The sequence below is a fragment of the Camelus bactrianus genome, chromosome 22, assembly GCF_048773025.1.
Source record: "Camelus bactrianus isolate YW-2024 breed Bactrian camel chromosome 22, ASM4877302v1, whole genome shotgun sequence".
Classification (NCBI taxonomy): Eukaryota; Metazoa; Chordata; class Mammalia; order Artiodactyla; family Camelidae; genus Camelus; species Camelus bactrianus.
Window position 1 is genome coordinate 21,257,546 of NC_133560.1, and position 24,672 is coordinate 21,282,217.

A 24,672-nucleotide genomic window follows, 5' to 3' on the forward strand; every position below is an offset into this window, starting at 1 on the left:
CAAAAGATTAAACATAGAGCTACTGTGTGACCTAGCATTTCCACACCTAAGATTATGCCTAAGAGAATTAAGGATGGACATACACAAAACCTTTTACATAAATGTTTAGGGGAGTGGGGTATAGCTCAGTGTAGTGTGAGTGCTTAGCATGCACAAGGTCCTGGGTTCAATCCCCAGTACCTCCATTAAAAATAAGTAAATAAACCTAATTACATGAATGTTCACAGCAGCATTACTCATTCCAACATTGGAAGTAACTCAGTGCCCATCAACTGGTGAATGGTTAAACAAAATGTAGTCTATCCATACAATGGAATACTATTTGGCCATAAAAAGGAATGAACTACAACCTGGATGAATCTTAAAAACATGTGAGTGAAAGAAACCAGACACCCAAAGGCCACGTATTATATGATTCCACTTCTAGCAAATGTCTACAACAGGTACATCTGTAGAGACAGAAGGTAGTTGCCAGAGGCTAGGGAGCAGGGCATGGGGAGTGATTTCTAATGAACATAAGGTTTCTGTTCTGAACTAGACAGGTGGGATGTTTGCATAACCTTGTGGGTATAATGAAAGTCGCTGAATTGCACAATTTTAAAGGGTGAATTTTATGATATATGAATAATAGCTCAATCAAGCAATAAATCAGTTGGAGTTGGCCAGGCACAGGAAGGCAGAACAGTGGTTCGAGCACAAGAGACAGCAGGAGCAAAGCATGGAAGCCAGACAGACTGGAAACGACCATCCGTGGTGCAAGGAAAAGAGCCTGCAGGATGGCAGTGCTAGCCAAAGAGCCTGAAAACTTCCCCAGAGTGATGGAGACCCTTGAAAGGTGTGGGGCAGGGACCCAGCCTGCAGCCACCTGTTCGTGGGAAGCTCTTGTAGCTCCAACTCTCCCTCCTCCATATGCCCTCCTGGGCAGCTGTTTCTCCTGCGTCGTCCATCACAAACCGCTCAGCCCCTGCCTCTCACAGCACACTTGCTGACACCAAGCTGGGGTTTCTCTTCCCCCATCGCAAGTACAGACGTCACCTCTCTGTGTATCCTTCCAGGGTCCCTCCAAAAAGGAAAGGTTTGGGGCAGAGGACCTTCCGATCCCAGCTTTCTTCCTGATTTACCGAGGGTCCCTGGGGCAAGTCACAGAGCTTTTTATTAGGCATAAAAAATACAGAGCTCTCAAGTCACAAGACAGCACAGAGGACCCTCAAATGCATCTTGCTCAGTGAAAGCAGCCCATCTGATTCTTTGTGACACTGTTAACAGTGGATGTATGTCTTACGCATTTGTTGAAACCCACAGAATGTACAACACAGAGTGAATCCTAATGTAAACTGTGGGCTTGTGTTAATAATAATGTTTCAAAATTAGCTCAAGTATAAAAAAATGTCGCACACTAATGCCAGATGTTAATTATAGGGGAAATAGTGGTGCAGGGGTGCGAGGGTATATGGAAAATCTCTGTACTTTCTGCTTACTTTTCTGTAAACCTAAAACTGCCCTAATAAAATGTTAATTCATTTTAAAAAGCAAAACAGAGCCTGATCCTAAGAGTCATCAGGATGATTTTCTTGCCAATTTGGAGGGAACTTCTTACGCTGCAGCTAGAGTTGCAGGCTTTGCAATGAGAAAGGTCCCCACTGGACCACTTTCTCATCAAGAGCCCCTGACAAAGACTTCATTCCCTTCCTTAAGCCTCAGTTTCTTCAGCTGGACAACAGGGACCATAATGACACCTTTGGAGGTGGTCAGGGTATCTAAAGGGATGTTACCCAGAATGCACTTGCTTATCAACACACCACCAATGCTCCATTCCCAGTGGCAACAGATCCTTCTCTCATCCTCACTGGGCTTCTCGAAGGCTATACCTTGCATCCCTCTCTTGCACTGTGGACATTCAAGGACCAGCCCCATCCATCAATGATCCATCTTTGAGCTGGCCAAAGGTTGTCCCCTGGGTACCCCCACCCAGCAAATACTCCATCATCTTAAGACTTTCTTCCTCAGTCTCTGAAGTGGAGACAAGATGAGAAAGACATTGTAATTCTGGAGGGGGGACAGCAGAAGTTGGGGGCTGAGAGTATACACTCTGGAGCTCAATGTCCCAGGTTTAAAATCCAGCTAAGATGGCGATACTCGCAGGCCCAGTGGGCTCTCACCCAGAGCTATGGCCACACCTGCTGGCCCTGCACACTGAGCAGCACCCTTCCTGGGGCAGCCAGACATACCAGGACACACCCTCTGTCCTGGGCCAACCTGTGCACCTGACAGAACCCACAGGCAGATCGGCTGGCAGTCTCCTGGGACCACTGAGGCTAGCACAGGGCAATGTGAGGCCCCAGAGACTGCAGGGAGGTGGTGAAACACCAACAATGTGCCCCCTGTCCCCAGACCCCTGGGGCCTCGCCGGTGGGAGAACAGGCCACAGGAACTATTTTAAAAAATAAAATAAAAAAAAAAAAGACAAGCGTGTTTTGCTCATGTCTGGCGACTGTGTGTTCCCCGGTGAGGGTTCTGCTTTCTAAAGCCCAGAAAAGGCTCTAAGCCACATGGGGACAAACGGTGTGTGACTGAGCCCCCACCAGGCACCAGACACTCTGAAGGTTTATTTCTTAAACTTAACTAGGAAGCAATACCTTGGTGCTTGGAAAGGCCCATGTGAAACAGCACGGGGTCACTTGTTACTGGCCTTGCTGTTCTAAGGGCCGGATGGTGCTGCTACAGGGAGAGACAGAGGGACAGTCTGGGTTGCTGGCATCAACAGTGGGTGTCTGGGAAGAGTCACCACCAAAGCCAATGGCGATGTTTGAGTTGTCCTGGCAGCGTTGTCTCAGGATGTCACCAACACAGGGTCCAAGCTGTCACTAGCAAGACCAGCAGAGACATTCAACAGGCTGGAACTCCTCAGGCCCAAGAGGCTATCTCAGATGCCACCCCTGACTGGAGACATCCCCCAACCCAGCTGATGCCACTCCCAGCAGCAGCCACACCCAGCAGGGCCCCAAGAGGCCTCCACCGGGGTGAGCATCTGAGCAGTGGGCCAAGCAGCCACCCAGAGCCATCTTCAGGGCCCCTCCGGGAGGAGCTCTATGGAGATGGCCTGAATAGGGACATCTGGGTAGGAGTTTCTGTTCTGGAAGTCAGTTCTGGAAGTTTCTGGGGCATCAGGCAAGGCAGGCAAGGCAAGGGAGACCCACCAGGGATAGGCAGTGCAATTGGCCCGGCCTGGGGGGAGATTTCCTGCTGACCTAGAGGTCCCTTGCTGAGGGCCCCCTGCCCCCGGGTTGGCCAGACAGACCGCCTCCCAGCTCGTTAGTTCAGCAAGGAGGTGCAGGGCCTGCCTGGAGCTCACACAGGGCTACAACGTCCTGGAATCCAGCTGCCTAGGGAGGCCTAGACTGGGTGGGGCTCATTAAGGCACAGCTGAGACAAAGTGGAGAGGCCCCACTGCATAGGAAATGTCTGTTCTGCTTTTGGCAGGAAAGGGCAAGGGAGAAGAGAGGAGGAGAAATGGAGGAGAAAGGGGAGGATAGTCGGGAACAGTGGGGAAGCCAGGAAGCAGGGAGAAGAGACACACACACAGACACAGGAGCCTGATGAAAGGCAGGCGGGGCCCCGGGAAGGGGAGAGGTGGGTGAAGGCAGGAGACACAGGCTCCTCCTTGGATCTAGATTCTCTGCCCCAGGACAGGGCAGGGCTGTCTGGCTCAAGCCAGCCTCCCTTGCTGGGCCTGGCATGGAGTCTCTGGCGGGCAGAGGAGGAACGTCAGAGGGCGAAGGCACCCGAGCAGATGCGGGTGTAGACACCCTGATCCAGAGGCAGGTAGTGACCCTGCTTTAGGTCCAGGAAGAAGAGCCGGTCTGAGGTCTGGCATGGGTCGAAGCCCTCCCGCTGCAGCCGCGTCTTCTGAATCTTGAAGGTGCCTGTTGGGGTAGGGGTAGGGGTAGGGTGGGGACTTGTCAGGAGGTTTCCAGGTGCTCCCCTCACCTCATCATCCTCTCCACCTTTAGGCCTCTGATCAGCCATACCCTCCACCAGGAATCTTCTTCCCCATTTTGTCTGCCTGACTTCCCCTTGTTCTTTGGAGGCCTCCCTGACCACCCTCATCATGGCCTGAAACTCTTGTGTACACCCTGCCTGGTCACGTGTCCACACCCCAAAAGACCAAGAAGGTGGCAGGGCTGGGTCTGTCACGCAGTAGTTCAGGAGTCAGCAACTTACAGGTCTGTGTCCCGGCCCAGGGGCCAAATCCCGCCCACTATCAGAAGCCCCACCCCTCCAGGTACACACTGTTCACGGCTGTTTTTGCATCACAGCTGCAGAACTGAATTATTGCTGCAGAGGCTGTGTCCCCGAAAAACGGAAAATATTTATTGTCTGGTTCTTTAAGAAAAAGCATGCACTCCCTGCCCTGGACAATTAAAGCAGGGTTTTGTGAAAGACAGGCTAAGGGTTAGGGTTAGTAGAAAAAAAAAAAAAAGAAATCAAGGGAGAAATACCTGTATGCTCTAGAGTTGGGAAGGTTTAAAACAAATACAACTTCAAAAGCACAAACGATAAGATTAAAAAAGGGAAGGGGGTTAAGTTTGTATTAAAACTAGGGATTTAGGGGAGTGTACAGCTCAGTGGTAGAGCGTATGCTTAACATGCACAAGGTCCTGGGCTCAATCCCCAGTAGCTCCACCCAAAATAAGTAAATAAACCTAATTACCTCCCCACTAAAAATAAATAAATATATAAAGGTTAAAAAAATTGTTAAAAAAATTTTTTTAAAGTAGGGGCTTCTTTTTCAACAAAGGGCACTGTGGACCAAGTTAATAGTTAGACTCCAAAATAGATGAGATTTAGAGGGGGGTATAGTATGACTGAATGATGGAGTGTGTGCTTAGCATGCACAAGGCACGAGGTCCTGAGTTCAATCCCCAGCACCTCCATTAAAACCAACCAACCAACCAACCAACCTAATTACCTCCTCACCAAAAAAACAGATGAGATTTAGAATGTCGGCAACTGCTAAGGAATGAACATCTAGACTCTTATGGGGAACTCCCGTAAATCACAAAGGAAGAGTGAGGCAAGACAAAGATGAGTGAAATATATGAGCAGGTGATTTACAGAAGAGGAAACCTCAGAGCTATGAGATGATTTGCTCAAATTTCCTACTCATCAGAAAAAGGCAGAAAATGAAGAAATGCACCAAACATTGTAGAATGCCCAGTGGGAGCAGGAGTGAGGGGTGGAAAGAGATAAGTACGTAAATGAAACAAGAGAAGGGCCCCGTCTGAGCCCACAGGGCTGGCTGGCCGAGAACCATTATGTCAGACTGGGCACAGGGGCTGAACCAGGACAAATAAGTAAATAGTTGAGGAATCCACAGACACACGGGAGGACAGAGAGGCAGGGGGCCGCACCTGTGGTGTCCACCTGGGGCAGGAGGCGCAGGAACATCGGCCTGGCGTAGGGGGCCAGCACTTTCTGCAGCTCCTGGTACAGCGCATTGGGGCTCAGCTGGCCATGGGGATCTGCGATGGCCGCCATGCCTGCTTTGCCCTCTACTCCTGGAGACAGAGGTCAGGCTGAGAACACCACCTGTCACTGGGACCAGATACACCCTCCAATGGTGGTCTCTGGCCTCCTGTCTCCAGTCCCTTCCACCTGGACTAATGCTCGCCAAAGCAGTGAACATTTTGTTGAGCTCCTGCAGCACTCCCTGCAGCCCTGAGCCACAGCGGATTTCGTGATCCCATTTTCTGGATGAGAAAACCGAGGCCCAACATCAGACATAAGGAGTAATTCCAGATCTTGGCTCCCACCCTGGCTGCCATATGCAGTTGCCCAGGTTGTGCACTGCCTTAGGTCCTGCCTACAAGGGCACCTGTGCCTCCAAGCTCCTCCTGGTTGGGCTCCTCTGGGGCTGTCGTACCCTTGGACCACCCCCACAGCCCTGGCTTGCCTGGCACAGCCACCCCATACACGGCCACATCTGTCTGGCCCAGCAGACGACTCAGCACGCCTTCCACCTCAGTGGTAGAGACATTCTCCCCACGCCAGCGGAAGGTGTCCCCGCTGCGGTCCCGGAAGTACATGTAGCCCAGTTCATCCATCACCAACACGTCACCTGGCAGAGAGGAAGGGGTAAGGTAAGATGGCGACTAGCCGTCCCCATAGCCAGTCCCCAGGGTCGGGTCTGCACACCTGAGAGGTAGGCACTGTCACCCTTGTGGAAAACGCTGTGGGCGATCTTCTTGTTGGTGGCGCTCTCGCTGATGTAGCCATCAAAGCGACGCAGCGGGTCCTGCTGGTTGATCTGGCCCACGAGGAGGCCGGGCTCCCCTGGGGAGGAGGCAGCACTCAGGCTGCGCTGGGCAGGCAGAAGGTGGGGGCCCCAGCTCCCCAGGGGACTGGGTGGGACCCCGCTCACCGGTCTGGCATGGGATGCAGAGACCCTGGGCATCCCGCAGTAGTTCCATGGTGTCCTCATTGACCTTCACCAGCCGGATGGGGTACACATGGGGCAGGATGCGGCTGTTGAAGCCACAGGAGCCAACCTGGGATGGGGCAAACCCAGTCAGCAAGGAGATCCGGGTGACACAGTGTCCTTGCCCCAGATACCTTGCCTCTCCTGCCCCAGGGCCTGGAATTAGCACTAGTGACCCCTAGTGTCACCCCAACTCTGTCACCCTGGCCGATCTGAAAGAGGAGAGTATTATGTGCAGCATCCTCCCAGAACTCACACCCCTTTCGCACTTTTCCAGCCTCCCTTGCGGTTGTGTGAAGAGACTTACTGGCAGGCTGCCACTTCCTGGTCCTTAAAACTCTCCATGCTGGCAGGAAGTAGCCAACTTGGGGGACACTGGCAGAGCTTCTGCCTGCTGCCCACTGCATGTCACCTTGCCTGGCTCAGTTCTACGGGCAGAAATGCCTGTCTAATGAATCTGTGCTGCTGAAGGCAGCTGGGTATGTTTGTTACAGCAGCGACCTGTGCTAGCACAGCTGGAGTGTCCTCCTGGGCTGTTCATTCAACAGATGTGCATGGTGGGGCCTGTGCCTTTTTCTCAGGTGCTGGGGACCCAGCAGTGAGAGACAGAAAAGAATCCTTGCCCCAAGGGCACTTGCTTTATTCTACTTCTCATTTTCTGTTCCTGGCTGTGAGTGAGAAGGACCTGACTAGGGAGCAGGAGGGTCCTGCAAGGGCAGAATGGAAATAATCATTGCTAATCATAAAAGCATCTGTTTGCAGAGAACCTACCGCATGGGGGAGGGTGCTGTGCTGAGCTTATGATGTTGGGTGATTAGAACAAACGTAATGAGCTGGTATTCCCATTTACTGATAAGGAAACCAAGACCCAAGGAGCCTGAGTGACTTGCCTAGTCGGAGATCAGCACCCCATTCCTGGCCCTGGATCCCCCCCAGGCCCCTGCTCTCCCCTGCCACCTCCACTGCTAAAAACTGAGCCTCAGAAAGGCTGAGGCACTTGCCCAGAGCACACAGCCACTCTGTGAACTTGTGACTGTGCACGCCCAGAGGAAGGTCCCCTGGCCAAGCTTCTGCCACAATCCAGGCTGTTCTGTGGGAACATGGGCCAACAAGGCAGAGGTGGCAGCAATCCCTGAACCCTGAGACCCGCCTGGGTGGCCCCGCATGCACCCACCTTCCCGTCCACATTGGCGATGCTGCAGTTACATTCCGTGGCCCCATAGAACTCGCCAATCTGACGCACGCCGAAGCGCTCCGTAAACTCCTCCCAGATGGCTGGCCGCAGTCCGTTGCCCACCGCCAGGCGCACATGGTGCCGCCCTTCTGCCTCACGCACTGGCTGCTTCAGCAGGTAGCGGCAGATCTCCCCAATGTACTGGACCACCTGGGGGTGGGGAGTGAGCGGTGGGCGCCTGCGCTGGGCCAGAGGGGAACCTGCTTGTGGTGGAGGCTGCAGAGGGCCCAAGACTCCCAGACCCAGAAACCTCCCCTCTCCAACCTGGCCGCTAGGACCAAAATGGCCTTAAGGGTGAGGATAGCAAGGAAACAGCCCAGGCCATTTACACCTATCCACTCCCTCAGTCCCTGACACGCCTTCTGAGTGGATGCGTCGCTCCCCCAGGCCCCTCCAAGGTCCCTCTATCCCCTGTGCTACTTCCTGGGAACACCACGTGTGGCGCAGGCAGGCAGGAAAATGAGCCTCAGTGTTGACACTCCACAGCCCAGAGCCATTACTGTCCTCCAGAGCCCCAACCATCTCAGATCAGGCTGCCCACAGCCTCGACCGACCCTGGGGTGGGACCACTCTCAAGCACATGCTCTTCACTGCCTCTCTGAAGTCACAGCGAGGACCCAGCCCCAGTTGCCCATGGAGTCACCTGCTCACTGGCTGACCCCCCTAAGGAGTTCCTTCCCTCCCTGTCTTGTGGCTTCACCCCCCCAGGATCATCTCCTGGTTACCCCAGGTGCCCTTGAGACTTCATTTCCAGGTCAGCTTCTGAATGATTATCCTTCCCATTTCATAGATGGAGAAACTGAGGCTCACAGACAGTAAGTAACCACCAAGGCTGATAACATGGTAAAATGTGATTTGAATCTGGGCCCCCTGGCTCCACAGTCTGTAAGAAATGTTACATGTTCAGAATTAACCACCATGGCAATCGTTACTCACAACTCCTCTCTCACACACAAAATGAAGTACAAAATTCTGCCTGTGATCAACTCTGTCTGGCCCCACTGCCCTCACCGCCTCCTCTCCCTTCGACTCTCACTCGTCTCTGCCACATAGGTCTCCTCTGCAGAGCCTTTGCACATACTGTGCCCTCTGCCTAGAGCACTCTCCCCTCAGATGCATCAGGGTCCTCAGGTCTCACGTCAAAAGTCACCATGGCTGAGAGGTATCTCTTGACCAGGACTTGATAAATACCTGATGACTATAAGTGTACTGAGCACTCACTACCCACCAAGCCTGGAGCTCATCTGTTTAATCTTCCTGACACTCCACACACTCTACCGCTGAGCTATACCCTCCTCCCCCCATCTTAGCCATCTTTAGTGTACAGTTCAGTGGTATTAAATACATTCACATTGTTGAGCAGCCATCACCACCATCCATCCCCACAACTCTTTTCATCTTATAAATCTGAAACTCTCTACCCAACAAACACTAACTCTCCATTCTCCCCTCCCCCAACCCCTAGCAACCACCAGCCTACTTTCTGTCTATGATTTTGGCTACTGTAAGAACCTAAGATAAGTAGAATCATGCTGTATTTGCCTTTTTTTGATTGGCTTATTTCATTTAACTAATATCCTCAATGTTCATCCATGTTGTAACAGGTGTCAGAATTTCCTTCCTTTTCAAGGCTGAATAATATTCCATTGTATGGATGGACCACATTTTGCTTATCCATTCATGTGTCGATGGACATGTGGATGTACAAATATCTCTTTGAGACCCTGCTTTCAGATCTTTTGTTTTAAAAACAGCCCTCATCAAACACAGAAGGCCACACAGAGATCCCATTTATAAGAAATGTCCAGAATAGGCAAATCCATAGAGACAGAAAGCAGATTTATCCAGAGAAGCCAGATGCTGGGGGAGGGGGAATGAGGAGTGACTGCCAATGGGGACAGGGTTTCCTTTTGGGGCGATGGAATGTTCTGGAACTAGACACAGGTGTTGGCTGCACAGTGCTGTGAATGTACTAAATGCCACCAAACTGTCCACTTTGAAATGGCTAATCTTATGTGAATTTCACCTCAATACAAAAATAGTCCTCATCTTTCAAAAGTTTTACTGAAACATCTATGCAGGAAACAGGCTGCTGTCTGGGGCTGCTTCACAACAACCCAGGAGGAGGGATGTGGGTGGGAGTGGAGGGGGCAGAACTGGGTATTTGACGGCCTCTGGGGCCAAGTGATGGGTACCTGGGAATCCCCTAAACTTTTCTGTCCACATTTATGTATACTTGCAACTCTCAATAGTTAAGTTAATAAAATGGACAGTTTTATATTTCAAGATTCAGATTAGTAACTTTCCCTAAGACTCTTCCCCTGCCACCCCCAGAAGCAGAAGGCAAAATCCTCAACAGCAGAGCTGGGCATAGTCATCACCCTGGGGGTCCTCCAGGATGACCAGACCAGAGCCTCCATCCTGCCTAGCTGTGTGTGATCCAGGCAAGTGGCTGAACCTCTCTGAGCCCCACCTGTTCAAGGTGGGGTCAGCACCTGCCAGTTTGCCAGTCCCTGGACACACCCCCTTCTCTCCCCTCCTCACCCCTTCTCTCCCCTCCTCACCCCTTCTTCCTCCTGGAGGAAGGTACTGACACTTGTATTTCCACCCTCATCACAGCACAGAACCCCCGGGACTGGTTTCTTCTCACTGCAGAGGGAAGAGGGAATTGTCTTACCCCTCTCCCCCAAGGCTGCTCTAAAGAGAGCAGATGCCCTCCACCTCTGCCTCGTGCTTACCCCGCCTGGAAGCCCTGGGCTTTGTGGCCTTAATCAGCCCAGGACAGTGACTGTACCCATTCCCCTATGGCCAGCAGCAGGGAAGACCTTTGCGGCACAGGGCATGGGGAAGGCAGTGCCTTAAGGAGCTCAGGCAGTCCAGTCTGCATCCAATCCCAGCTGCCTTAGAAGCCTCAGTTTCCCCACCTGCAAAATGAGTGTGATGATGCTCGCAGTTATGAGGATCCAATGAGTTTATATGTTGAAGGTTTAGCCTCGGGCTGGATATAGAGCACGAAGCCTGACTTCCCGCAGCCGCCCCCCTCCCCGGCTCCCACGTCCCTGGAAGGCAGCCATTTAGCGCCATGATGGTGGGGGCAGGTGCGAGAGGGGGCGGGGCCTGACCGTGCAGTTGTACTTGACGCAGTCATCCCAGAAGCGGCTGGCTGAAAACTTCTTGCGGAGGACCACAGTTAGCCCATAGATGAGACACTGACCCACGCCCATTATGTTCCCTGCAGAGAGTAGACTCGGTGAGGGGTCCCCAGTACCCAGTCCCCCGCCCACTCCACCACCCAAGTTGCCCCACAGTACCTGCAGAGTGGTACAGGGGCAGACAGTCGTAGAGGACGTCTGACGCCTGCATGCTGTAGGCGTGGTGGCCAAATGCCGCGATGCGGTAGTACCTGCAGGGCGCAGGGAGTGCAGGGGCTGGGACCTACCTCTCAGAAAAAGCACGGGAGTAGGGGGAGTGTGCTGGGTGCAGGGGACACTGCAGGGACCCAGGCAGAGCCAGCCCAGGTCACAGGGGCCTTACAGAACCGTGGAAAAAGAACATGCAACAAATATGAAAATAACTGTCCATGGTGTTAGGTGCCACGAGCGATAAAATAGGGCAAAGGGACAGAGAGAGGCTGCAGGGGACCCAGCCAGGGAGGCTGAAGTGTCCTGTCTGGGGAGGTGACACATGAGCTGAGACCTGGCGGGAGGCAACTGTGGGGAGAGCTAGGGAAGGGCACCCGGATAGAGGGCAGAGCACATGCAAAGGCCTTGAGGCCAGAAGGAGCTGGGTAGGTTTGAGCAAGTGTGAGGGGCCGAGAAGCGAGTGAGCATCAGAGAAGTAGCAGTTGCCGCACAACGTGATTGTGGCTTTTATTCTGAGGGCCAAGGTGGGGACAGGGAGGTTTGGCACCAGAGGTCTGATTTAGGATTTTAAACCCTCTTATGCCAGTGGAGGAAAGGAGAGTTGTTGGGGGCAGGAGCTGGGGAAGGAGGAGGTCAAGGAGAGGCAGAGGGCAGCATTGTGTCTTGTGATGGGCTGTGGGTTTTAGCGGGTTGGGATGAAGATGCCCACGAGACCCCAACAGGAGCTGGGGTTGGGGGGATTCGGCTGTAGAGACAACCTGGAGTCACTCAGCGCTGAGGGCGATGCCCACGGGCCCCTCACCTGCTGTGCACAACGATGGCAGCCTTGGGCAGCCCCGTGGTCCCCGACGTGTAGATGTAGAAGAGTCGATCTGAGAGAGACGCAGGTGTTGGGGACTGGAGGCTGGGATGGGTGGGAGGGACAAGGGGACAGGGTGGGCATCGGCAGGGGGATCCCACCTGCACTCACCATCCATGCCCTTGCCAGGGGGCTGTGCCAGGGGGGCTGTGGAGGCCTCTTTCAACAGTGGGTCCAGAAGCTGGGTGTCCGGCAACATGCCCTCAGGCCCCAAGTCTCCAGAACAGAATTTGACCAGACTCTTGCCCAGCTGTCCGCTCACCTCGGCCACCGCTGCGGCCCGAAATATATGTCACGGTCAAGGATGGACAGGCCCCCTCCCAAGGCCCTAGAGGCACCATCTCCCCACCCAGGGCAGCCCCAGATCCCCCCTACCCCCGAAATGATGCCCACACCCAGCCTCACCTGCTGCCAGCTCCACTCCGAAGACCAGGGCCTTGGCGCCTGAGGTGCCCAGACAGAAGGCCAGGGGCTCCCGCCGCAGGTTAACATTAAGCAGCGCGGCCTCCACACCCGCCTTGGCCAGGCCCAGCCACAGCCCCACGAACTCTGGCCGGCCCTCCAGGAAGAGGGCCACCACGTCGCCCGGCGTGAAGCCCAGCTGGCAGAAGAGGTTGGCCACAGCATTAGAGTAGGTATCCAGCTGTGCAAAGGTCCAGCACACACCGCTGCCCGCATCCACCAGTGCCAGGTGCTCGGGCTGCTGCCGGGCCACCGCCTGGAAGATTTGCGGGATGGTGTGGTGGGCACGCTGGTGTCGCCGCAGCTCCAGGCGCACACGGATCAGCACAGAGAGGCCGCTGGGGGTGGAGACGAAGGGACAGTGTTACTAGGTGCCCTGCCCAGCCTCCAGGAGACCTCCCCAAACCTCAGCATCCCCATGAGGAGAAAGCAGAGTTAAAAGTCCCTGTACCCCCAAAGGTGGTGAGGATTCAGTGAGGACCCTTGGGTTGCTGGCTCTCTCGGGGAACTGAGGGCAAAGAACCATTTACGAACCAGCCCAGAAGTAGGTAGATTCGCAAAACTGGCCAGGCCACGCAGTGTCAATCAGAGTCACCCTGTCCTCCTCCACCACAATTTGTTCGGTGACCCTGAGGGAGCTGGGGCCCAGTCTTTCCTTTCTCCCTCCTGGGACGTCCCAAGGGCACCATGCTGCCCCCTCACTGCCTCCACCGTGGACTCTTTGTGCTCTGCCTGCCCCTACCAGGCCCTGGGGTCCGTCCACTCCCAAGTCACTCAATGGCACTAGGCACGGAGGGCTGAGCCATCTAGCACATTTGCCTCCACCCAGGGGAGGAGCTGCCTCTGCCCCAGGTGGGGCCCAAAGACGGACTAGCACGAGGCCCTGCTCCCCTGGCCCTTCTTGCTAATAGATACGAGGGGAAAGGAGCCCCTGGGGAAAGCTGAACCCCAGTAGATGGAGCCAGGTCACTGAATGACCACCTGGAGATGAGCAGCCACCACTGATGCCAGGCTGTCAGATGAGTGAGAAATGGACTTGCTTGCTTTATAGCACAGAACCAAGAAATCCAGAATTTCTCAGTGTGGGAGCTCAAGAAGCAAGTGGTCTCCTGGCTTTATCTGGCTCCCTTCCCTGCCACTCTGAGCCCCTGGCTGTGAGAGGTAACCTAGAGCTGGGTTCAGCCACTGATAAGCTGGGGGCCTGTTTGTTACAGCAGCTTTCTCTGCCCTGACAGATACAGGTCATCTCAACTCCACCCCCTTTTTAGGCTACATCTTGCTACTGTGTCCCACCAGCTTTAGCATCAAATCAGTTATCAAATCCATCCTTTTCACCCCTGCTGCTTCCTCTGTGTGTCCTCGATTCCCTGCAATAGCTTCCTCACACCCATGGACTCAACTGGTCCATAGCAGATCTCAGCACTGATACTCATTCATTCATTCCCTCCCTCCTTCATTCATGCAGGCAGCTGATGTGTACCAGGCCTACTGGTTTTTTTTTCTTTTCCAATTTGAAGATTTAATCAACTTCATTTGTATTTTAATTGGAAGATTTAATTGGCTTTATTTTTCAGTTTTTGTATGTGTGTGGGTGTTTTGGGGGTTTTTTGTACCAGCACCTACTGCATGCTGGGCACTATTCCTAGCTCAGAGATGACCAGAAGCTCAGTCTTCCCAGGGGAGCAACCCCCCTCCACATACATGAATGAGCATGAGAAAAGTGCTGGATGATGACAAGGCCATGATGGGTGATGCAGTCAGAGTGACATGGGACAGAATGGGGGCGGTGGCGGCCCTGGAGAGAGGCAGGTGGGTGAAGTCTGAGCAGGTCTCTCAAAGGTGAAAAGGAGTAGCCTTGGGTGTAACGCCAGGGGCACGGCCAGTGCAAAGGCCCTGGTGTGGGAATGGGCCTGGGAACGGAGGAAGACAAGGTCCTGGGTGGGTGGTGGGAGGGTGGTCTGTTAGAGAGAGGATGGATGGGGTCCACACAATCACCTGCATCTGCAGTTTTTTAAAACCAGGAGTCAGGGTTCTGATGAGATTTATGGCTCTTCCTGCTTGGGTCTCAGACTGCTTACCCTGGGAGTCCCTGGAAGGCCCTTCCTGCTTACCCTGGGGAGGGACCAGGCCTTTGTGACCTGGCTCAACTGTAGCACCCAAACACATGCCACCTTCCAGCACACTGAGCTGTGCACAACCCTACACATAACTGGGCTCCTCCCGGCATCCTCACCACCTCCCCTAGGAAGTCTTACAGGGCTCGGCCCCTGCACTGTGCCCACTGCTCCCCATCACAGTGTAGATTCCCCCAAATGGGGCCAGACTGGGTTGGGCACTGGCTGGGCTCAGGGAATGTTCTCTTGTCCACCTCAAGAGCCCTCCCTGCCCGGCTATGTACCCCCTTCAAAACCCCTGTGTGAAGCCACCCAGTCACGAGTCCATGCCCTCCAGGGTTGTGAGCGTCCAGGGAAGTTACATCCGCACTGGCCAAGGAGCCTAGAGCGTAATGGGTGCTCAGTAAACAGAGGCCAGATAACTGTGTTCCTGCCTGAACACAAAACCTGGTGTGCCTTCCCTCTCGAGCAGCCAGCGCAGGGGCACAGACGCTTTATTTATCCCCCAAATAGTGAGAACCTACTATGTGCCAGGCCGAGCCCATGCTGGGCAAGACCCAGCAGTGATGGAGACAGACCCTCCTTCTCCTCCATCTTCCTCCACTCCCTCCCCTTTTCCCTCCTCCCCAAACATTCCCTTTCACTCACTCATTCACTCATGCCTCCTCACTGTTCCTTGAATACACCCGGCATGCTTCTGCCTCTGGGCCTTTGCACAGGCTGTGCCCTCTGCCTGGACTACCTTCTCCCAACATCCACATGGCTCCTCCCCGACCTCCATAAGGTCTTGGCTCATGTTGCCCTACATGTTGCTGCATCACTCCCTCCCTTCTCTAGCCCTTGCTTTGTTTTAAGGGTTTTTTTTTTTTTTTTGGAGAGGGGTAATTAGGTTTATGCATTCACTCATTCATTCATTCATTTATATAGAGATACTGGGGATTGAGCCCAAGACCTTGTGCATGTTAGGCATACGCTCCACCACTGAGCTATACCCTCTCCATCCCCCTCACCCCCTCTTTGTTTTTTTAACATGGATTCAAGGTCTTCAAATGCCATATGCAGTTGACTTGGTTACCCATTACCATTTGCCCCTAGGCTGTCTCTCCCTGCTCTGGGTGGACAGGACTTGGCCTCTGTTTCCTTCTAGACCCTGGAGAGACAGCTGTGGAGGAGACACACCCAAGGCCCCACCCTCCTGGAGTGCAGTGAACCTGCCACAAACAATCCCACAGGACAGACTTGGAGGGAGAGAGGCATCTGGGGCTCCCAGGCCAGGCCTGAACCCTGCAGCCAGAGGGAACAGCTGCCCCAGCCCTGGCCAGATCCTTGGCAAGGGCAGGACAGCCACAATTGAGCAGGGTCTCAGGGCAGAGTCTCTCAGTTTAGGGGCCAGAAATGGGGACAGATGTGAAGAGAAAGACAAGGGGTCCTGGGTAGGTTCCCACCCACCTCGTCCCTCTGGGTTCCTGCTTTATCTCAGTGGCTGGAGGGGTTCTTGTCAGTGAACATCTCCAATTGGAGAGTTCCCCTCATCAAAGCCTCTGTCTGCAGCAACCCGGTGAGAGCGCCCAGGGAAGTGACACCCTGAAACCGACCAGTGGCTTGACACGTAGTAGGTGCTCAGTAAATAGAGGTGGGATGATCATATTCACGCCCCTGAACCCGGAGCCCAGCATCCTGCCCCTTCCTGGCAGTTTCCTTTGTTCATCCCCTAAACAGTGAGCACCTACTGTGTACAAGCGAACCTGATCTGGTATGAGAAGTCAGATCAGTGGGAGCCTGGGGCAGGGGGCAGGGGACAGACATACTGACGATAAATAGATAGGACAGCACACCTCCACAAAGTGCCACCAAATGCTGGACATCATGACAAGAATGGGGATGCACAGGTGACCAAGGTAGGTGTGGTCCCACCCCTACAGCTTTACAATATAGGGAGAGGGAGAAAGTTAATAATAATAATAATAATAAAGCAAACAAAAACAGTGACAGTTTTATGATAAATTTCCTAAGAAGGAAAGAAACAGGATGATGTGATCAGGCATAACCAGGACAGATTTTATCCAAGGTTGGGCAGGGGAGCCTTGTCTGAGGAAGCAACGTTTACACCAAGTTTTGAAGGATGAGAAGGAGCCAGACATGGGTAAAGCTTAAGGGAAAGTATTCCAGGTGGAGGGCACCACGAGTGCAAGGGCCTGGGAGCAGGAGGGAGACTGGCACATTTAAAGGACAGCAAAGGCCAGCAGGCTGGAGAGACGTGAGTGCAGCAGAGAGTGGGAGGAGACAGCACATGTTGGGAACATCTGTCCACTGCCGGCTGATGGCAGTCAGCATCAACATGTCTGAGCACCTACTGTTTCCTCAGCTCTCCTCTAAGAGCTTCCTGTGGGTCAACTGGATTGAGAACCCCAAGAACCCCATGAAGGGGTACTAGTGTCAAAGCCACGGGGAGAGGGCCACCAGCAAGGGTGGGAACCACAGGAAATGGCCCCCACAAGGATGCTCTCTGCCCACAGGCAACACAGCAAGAAACACAAACTGAGGCTGCAGCTGGTCTTGCTCAGATCACTTGAATATTCCTAGCCAGGCCCAGCCTTGATGCCCTGTCCCAACTGCCCTCGCCCCCAACCTCTCTGGAGTCCACCCACATGGCCGGGGCAGTGGACTCCAATGCTCAGTTCCGGCCACAGGCCTGGGCCGCCCTGCCTGGCAACAGCACAAACCACCCCCTCCCTGGGGACAAAGAGGCCACTGTTTGCCTTTGGGCCCTTCCTGAGGCCTCTTCTTGTCCCTCTGCTCCTTCTGCCCCCTCCTGTTTTCACCCTGAGCTCCAGGGAACCAGGGCAGGAAGAAACAAACAAGGCTGAATGTGATCAGATGTCATGACGTAAATACAAGGACAAGTTGGAAGAACTGGCTTGGGGTGCTTAAATATTTTCTGATCCTAGGGTCTAAATGCAGCCCCCAGCCCAGTACAACAGAGCAGCTAAGAACACAGACTCTGGAGCCCTGCCCCTGCCTGGCTGTGTGTTATTGAGCAAATGACCTCACCTCTCTGTGCTTTGGTTCACCAAGTGTAAGATGGGGTTAATAAGCATTCCTTCCTTACGGGACTGTGAGAGCATTAGAACAAGGCCTGGTATTGGCAGAGAGGGGTGTGCTATACAAGTCACATTAGTTACCTATTGCTGTGTAACAAATTATCCCTCAAATTACCAACTGGAAACGGCAAACATCTACTATCTCACAGTTTCTGGGGGTCAGGAATCCAGAAGCAGCTTAGCCAGGTGGTTCTGGCTCAGGGTCTCTTTTGAGGCTGTAATCAAGATGTTGGCTGGGGCTGTGGTCATCTCAAAGTTTCACCAAGAGAGAATTCACTTCCAAGTTCACTCACGTGAGACTGTCCACAGAGCTGTCTCACATCATGGCAGCTGGGTTCTTCTGCCAAGGCAGTGACCCAAGAGAGCACCCAAGATGGAAGCCACAGTCTTTTTTATTACCTAATCTCAGAAGTAATATCCTATTACATTTGCTGTATTCTATTCTTAGAAATAAGTCACTAAGTCCAGCCTACACTCAAAGGGAAGTACAAGGGCATGAAGACCAGGAAGTGGGCCATCTTTGAGGCTGCCTCCTACAGAAAGCGTGTTACGCTCTGTGTTGGGGACTTGGAGTGGACCCAGCCCCTGCCCTGTGCTGGGGGAGGCAGAGCGAACACAGATGTCCCCTGTCCCATGGAGCAGAGCTGGGGCCTGGGCAAGCCCAAGGAAGGAGGGAAGGCTTCCCAGCCAAAAGATATATCCCGTCCTCCTGCTGTGTGCCACCCTGATGGGAGACCAGGGCCACAGGGGCACAAAGACCAACACAATCTCTATCTGGGTCCCCACAGGGCTCACAGTTTGGGGAGGGGGAATGCAGGGGGGAAGAAGAGACCCAAAAAGTAAAAGGCAAAAAAGCAGACACATAAGATCATTACAAATGACAAGTGCTGCTCATGGTTACAAGTCAAGCTCTGGGTCCATGCTGCCTGGGTTCAAATCTTGCCCCTACTACTTGCCAGCTGTGTGACCTTGGGCAAGTCACAAAACCATGCTGTGCCTTAGTTTGCAGCTCCTCTGTAAGATGAGACCAGAGAGTACTCACCTCACCAGGTTGTTGAGAGGGCCTGAAGAAGTCAGGCTTAGCATGGTGCCGCATACAGAAGGAGCACTGTGTAAATGTTGGCCATTCTCCCAGAGAGCAACTAGGTGGGAGGGTCTACAGAGACACAGGGTCAGGGGAGGGCTGTCTGAGAAGGTGACATCTAAGCCATGGCATGATGAAAATGAATAGCGGGGGAAGACTGATCTGGGCAGAGGGGAAAGCAAGTGCAAATGCCCTGGGGCCAGAACAAATATGAGTGTGTTTAAGAACAGCAAGGAAGCCATTGTAGCTGGAAAAGTGACAAAGGAAAGGAGGTTGGGGATACAGTCAGAAAGCTCATGTGGTCTAGACTCTAAGGGCAACAAGAAGCCATGGGAGGTTCTGAGCAGAAAAATTCAGCAAAGGGTCCCCAAGGGAGGCAACATCATAAGGCGTCACCAGGCATAAGGAGGCCCAGTGTGTTCTAGACAGAAGTAGCAACCTGAACTTGACAAGGCAAGTTGATTTGGGGGTGAACCTACAGAGGTGAACCTACAGAGGTGGGGAGTGGCAAGAGGGCAGGGGATAGGTTGGCAGGAGCTCAAGTGCCCAGCTGGAGACTGAGTCTTTTCTACTGCAGAGGATGGAGATCGTGGAAGGTGTCTGAGCAGAAGACACAGTCAGACCTGCATGTACGAAGACCAAGGGCAGGGGCAGGAGCCAGGGCATGGAAGGAACAGGACAGGTTCTAGAAGGTTCCAACCAGTCAATTTGCAGTGGCACTTTTCCCAGCTCCACACCATCCTGCCACTCATGGAGCCTCCGTTTCTTCACCCTTACAATGGGTTAGCCCTCCAACTTCCTGAGGGCACCAAACCTGGGAGATTCACAGCAGGTACTCGTGGGCTCCCACAAGGAGGCTGTTCCTGAGATGTGCTCTGATGAGAATGCTCAGAAACTTATTTCACCCCAGGACTCCCAAACAACTTCTTTGAGCAAGCTCCTCGGAGACATCCCAGAGACCTTCCCAGGAGGCCTGCAAACAACCCCAGAATCCCCTCCCCAGGGACTCCCAGTCACCAGGGACTCCTAAGCAAGTCTTGGAATACACAGCAACCTCTCCAGAGACCCTGAACAACCTCCAAAGTCACACCCAGACCTCAAATTCTCGAAGGGCACCCCGAACACAGAGAAACCTATAAATGGCCTTGAGACAAAACACTCTTCAAAGACCCTAAAAAGCCCTTTCAAGGTAACCCTTTCATCTTTCCCGAGAAAGCCCCCTGAGAACGCCTAGGGACCTACCGGAGTCCTTGAAGAGCTCCTAGAGTCCTCCCACAGTCACCAAGGCCCCATTGAGACCCCCGAATCACGCACGGCCTCCCAGTCAGCCTCAGCTCTTTGGAAGTCCTACCCACGGCCCAAAGACCCCCAAGTTGCCCTCCAGCTTCCTGAGGTCACCCAAGCAGCCACTACTCAACTCCCTCCAGAAACCCTCAAGCTGTCCCCTGCAGGCACCCTCAGAGTGCCCCAACCCCTCACTCTTTCAGATCCCGGCCCCGCCCCTAGACCCGCCCCAATCCAAACCCCACCCCCAGTCACCAAAATCTCTCCCCACCCCAAGCCCTCAGGGATCCCCAAGCCGCCCTTGCAGCTCGCCAGTGTTCGCCCTCAGGACGTGCAGCCCGCCTCCGACCCGCTCCAGCCCTGGGACCAGGCCTGGGCTCCACTCACAAGAGGTCCCGCCTCGCGGTTTTGCAGACGATGCGCAGGAAACGCCAGCCGCCGCCGCCAACGTACACGCCGAGCGCCGCCGCTGTGCTCCAGGTCCACGGCAGCCCGAGCAACCATAGCAGCACCAGCGAGGCCATGGAAGCCGAACCTGCACCCGGAGTCCGCATCCTGGGGAGGCGGAGAGCGCTGAGGCCGCGGGCAGCCGAGGCCCCGCCCCACGGACAGAACAGCCCCGCCCCCAGGACAAGCTCCGCTCCCGCTTCGGGCCAGGCTCCGCCCCATGTCTAGTATTGGGCATGTCTCGGACAGACTCCGCCCCCGGGCTAGGGCTCCTTCCCATCCCAAATCGGACACAGGCCGCCTTGCTCCTAACCCGGCCCAGGCTTTTCTGCCAATCACGAGTACAGGCCGCGCCCCAAGATAGTGCTCTTCCATCCCGTCAGTCACCGTCAAGCCCTGCCCCGTGCCTCGACCTAGCGGCTATACTCTGGGCCCAAGCTCCACCCTAACGACTTGGCCGCCAAGCCTAGTGCCCACCTTGGCCCCAACACAGACCCAGGCCCTTCCCAATCAGTTGACTAGGACCTGCCCCCATGCTATGACTAAGCTGTTGTCCTTGGTTCCCTGGATCCACCCCCACTTCCTATCCTCAAGCCTATCCAGCTTTCTGGTCCTGGGCTTTCCGCCAGATCCCACCTCTACCCGCATCCGCCACTCATTTGGCCCCGCCCCCAGTTTAGGCCCCCCCCCTCGGTCCCGCCCATATACATAAGTTCCCAGTCCAGAGCCTCGCCCTCTCTGAAACATGTTCAGCCCCTAGGTTAGGCATATGGCCCCGCCCACAAGCACACGCCCCGCCCACTCTGGATCAGGCCCCGCCCCCAGGAACTCAAGTCTCGCCCCAAGTCCTGGGCCTAACCCGCATTACCAGGCCCAAGTTCCACCCCAGCCACCGGCCCCGCCCTCAGGCTTTGGCCCAGCGACAACCCTCCGGCTTCACTCTGGTCCACCTAGCACCCTAGGCCCCGCCTCACCTGCCCTACCAAGAAGGTTCTCCTCCGACCGATCTGGCTTAGAGCCCTTCGGCCGTATAGCCGAGGCCCCCGTTCCGGAGGCCATGAACATAGAGAAGGCCCCCTAGTCAGAGCGACGGCCAACGAGACGCAGGGGCTAGAACGCTCTGGCGAAGACAGCCGCTGTCTCCATGACAACTAAATTTCACCACGCCCCCTCTCCCTCCTCCCCTCTCTGCCTGGCGATTAGAAAACACGTGCATCCCTCTCCAGAGGCGTGGCTCCCGGGCGCTCCTTGGTGCACCTTCCCTAGCATTACTGCAACCAAGATCCCTACCCCGGGGGACTAGGAAGTCCCAGTTCACACTCAGGGCCTACCTGTGCTGGATTCTTGCCCCATCTTGTTCTAAATCCAATCCCCAAAGCCTCTTCAGTTTTAAACACATTCCAGGGACCCGGAGAGTCCTAAACTCACAGGCTATGGGCCCCAAAAGATCTAACCCTCACCTCAGTCTTAGAGACGTACTTTAAGAACCAAGCTAATCCCAAATCTATATCCCCAAATCTTGTCAGTTAAGTCTCATTGTAACATCCCAGGAGCCCAGGGAGGATAAAATCCACATACCAGGTCCCCACCCTTCCACAGGAAGCTCCACAGAGTCCTTTATTTGCATTCCAGGGTCCTAAATGCTCAGCTAGAGACCCCAAAGACTTCCTTCTGGTCAGGCGCTGCCGGTGCTGGCCTGGCTACCCACCACCCTGTTCCCTGGCTGACCTGGAGCCACTTACAGACCACACCCTCAGTCTTTAGCTGCTCCCTCGCGGGCTCCCAGAAGCTCAGGCAGTAGACAGCCAGGGACAGCCGGGCCAAGACACAGGACGCCACACCTAGCCTGAGCAGGTGGGCCCCTCGGGGCCTCTGTTTCTGAAGAGTCCTGGGACCTGCTCTGACGGCTTTGTGCCCATGTGGGCTTCTGCCTTGGATCCCCCTCTCCAAGCTCCCCCTCCTCTGCACCCCCTGCCCACCCCACCCCTGCTTGTTCTCTGCCATTCTTGGCCGACCTTCTCAGCACTCTCCTTGGGAGGTGGCCAGGGCGTGCTTCCAGCACTATTTGGAGGACAGGACTGGGCAGGCGCTCACTGCCCCCACCCCCACCTTCCTCGATGCTGCCCATTGGTCGCTGCGGGCTGCCTAGGGTGGGTGAAATGGGGACGAGGAGGCAGATCCAGAGGACAGGCCCAGAGCCAGCCATTGGTCCCCTACTTTCTCAGCCAGGAGTTAGCAGAGTCAGCAATGCCCTGTAACAACACCGCACTCTTATCCTGCCAGGTAGCACTGTTGTGATCCCCCCCCCCATTTTACAGGTAAAGAAACTGAGGGCTGGAGTTGTCATTAGCTGGAGTTGAGATTCATTCATTCATAGATGCCGGCTGAAAGCTTGCTCTCCTTCCTCCCCCTCCTCCTCCCCTTTCAATCTTCCTTAAACTTTTCCCTCTTCTCCCTCTGGCCCTAATTCCTTCTACTTCCCCCATTTCCTCCCTTCTTCTCCCCCATTCTTCATCCCCCTTCAAGTTTCTCCCTCCCCTCCTCACTTTCCTCCACTTCCCCCTTTGCTCACCTTTCCCCTACTTCTCTCCCCTCCTCCACCCACTCCTCCTCCACTTTCCCCCTCTCTCTCCCCTCCCTCCTCCCCACCACTTCCCTTCCCCTTCTCTCTCCCCTGTCCCCTGTGGGTTCTTCCTCTTCCTCTTTCTTCTTCTCCTCCCCTTCTCCCCCCTCCACCTTTCTTCCCTCTCCTCCCTCCATTTTACCAAGTTTACTGAGCCCTGACTAAATAGTGCACGTTACAGTCTCTTCCACCTCTCCCCACTGCTCCTGGAGATACTCTTCTGGGTCTTCAGTAGTCCCCAAATCCAGAAGGCTCTGGAAACCCAACTTTTTCTTAGGATAGTGCCAGAACTCCAGTGGACAGACCACTTCTCCAGCACCAAGCCAGGCTGTTTTCAGTGATTCAATCATCCCTTTTTAGCCTTTATCCCTTTACATAAGGGCTTTCCCACACCCCCAGGGACATCTTGCAATACATGGTAGCTTTCACCCTCAGTTACCTTCCTAAGATCTGAAAAGTGTCCAATTCCAAAACATAACTGTCACCAGGGATTCTGGATGACTGATAAAAAAATAGTCCTATCCCCATTTCACAGAAGGGGCAACTGAGGCTGGGATAAGGGGACAGAGGGACAGAACTCAGGTTTTAAGGTCAAACCAGGATCTGAGCCTCTTTCACAGGGTGGGGTCACCTCTCCCCTCTGCTCCTTGGTTGCTCTCTGGGGGCTATCATCCACCTCCCAGGACGCTGTGCACAAAGGGGCTTCTCATCTGGAGAATGAACAGGCACAGACTGATAGGTGTCTCCCTTCCCCAGGTGACTGTAATAGGGAGGAACAAATCTGACTCCATATTAGATCTGTTCCTTTAGCTCCAACCGTGTGCTCTGTTTCTGGTGCTTAGTCATGCTGGGTCTGCACTTTTTGTAAAAGAATGCGGCCTATAGCCTGAAATATACAGGGTAACCCATTCTCAAGGCTCTGACCTGTGAAGGTGTAACACTTTTCCATTCATACAGAGATAAAAAGTTGCAGAACAGAGAATAACACTTGTCTTGTTGGAGGTTTACAGGAACATTATGACCTGATCTATGGGGACAGCTGCAAGAACAAAGGATTCCGATACCAAGAAGTTTGCAACAACCAACCACACCCCCTCCCATTTTTAGTATAAAAGGAGCCTGAATTCTGATTTGGGGGAGATGGTTCTCTAGGACATTAGCCCCCCATCTTCTTCATCTGTTGGCTTTCTGAATAAAGTCATTATTCCTTGCCCCAATACCTCGTCTTCCAATTTATTGACCTGTCATGCAGCAAGCGGAGAGTTTGGACTGGGTAACATGACCACAGGGCTGTGAAGGCCATAGCCAAGGGAGTTCTTGGAACTTCCATTAGAAATTTCTGGAAGAACAAGAAAAATGAAGCATACATTGAAATAAAATTACGGGAAGATCACAGCACCGGGGACATGAGCACCATGTGGGAGTGAGCAATTTCTCCCAGCCATGTTTGAGTGCCCACCACAGTAGGGGTGTTGGTTTACTGGGTTGCATAACAAAGTACCAGAAAGTGGGTAGCTTAAAATAACAGAAGTGTATTCTTTCACAGTTCTTCCTGAAGCCAGAGGTCAGAAATAAAAGTTTCCCTCTGGAAGTTCCAGGGATGCTTCCTTACCTCTTCTGGCTT

At 54.0% G+C, this 24,672-nt stretch overlaps 1 protein-coding gene across 5 annotated transcripts; it reads right to left on the bottom strand.

The window, feature by feature from the left end:
• Positions 1-400: 400 nt before the first annotated feature.
• On the bottom strand, positions 401-22,377 carry SLC27A1 (solute carrier family 27 member 1). Of its 5 annotated transcripts, none has more exons than XM_074350463.1 (13): positions 22,168-22,377; positions 20,366-20,533; positions 12,339-12,733; positions 12,045-12,206; positions 11,877-11,946; positions 11,024-11,115; positions 10,835-10,944; positions 7,653-7,862; positions 6,422-6,548; positions 6,196-6,333; positions 5,954-6,118; positions 5,412-5,558; positions 401-3,923 (listed from the first exon to the last, which is right to left on the bottom strand). In XM_074350463.1, the coding sequence occupies exons 2-13, from the start codon at positions 20,530-20,532 to the stop codon at positions 3,766-3,768; spliced, it is 1,941 nt and encodes a 646-aa protein (XP_074206564.1). In that variant the 5' UTR covers position 20,533; positions 22,168-22,377; the 3' UTR covers positions 401-3,765. The 5 variants fall into 5 exon arrangements, with proteins under 5 accessions (XP_074206564.1, XP_074206566.1, XP_074206567.1 ...); XM_074350465.1 differs by having other exon boundaries at positions 22,154-22,377; XM_074350466.1 differs by lacking the exon at positions 22,168-22,377 and adding an exon at positions 22,004-22,146.
• Between the last annotated feature and the right edge of the window lie 2,295 nt (positions 22,378-24,672).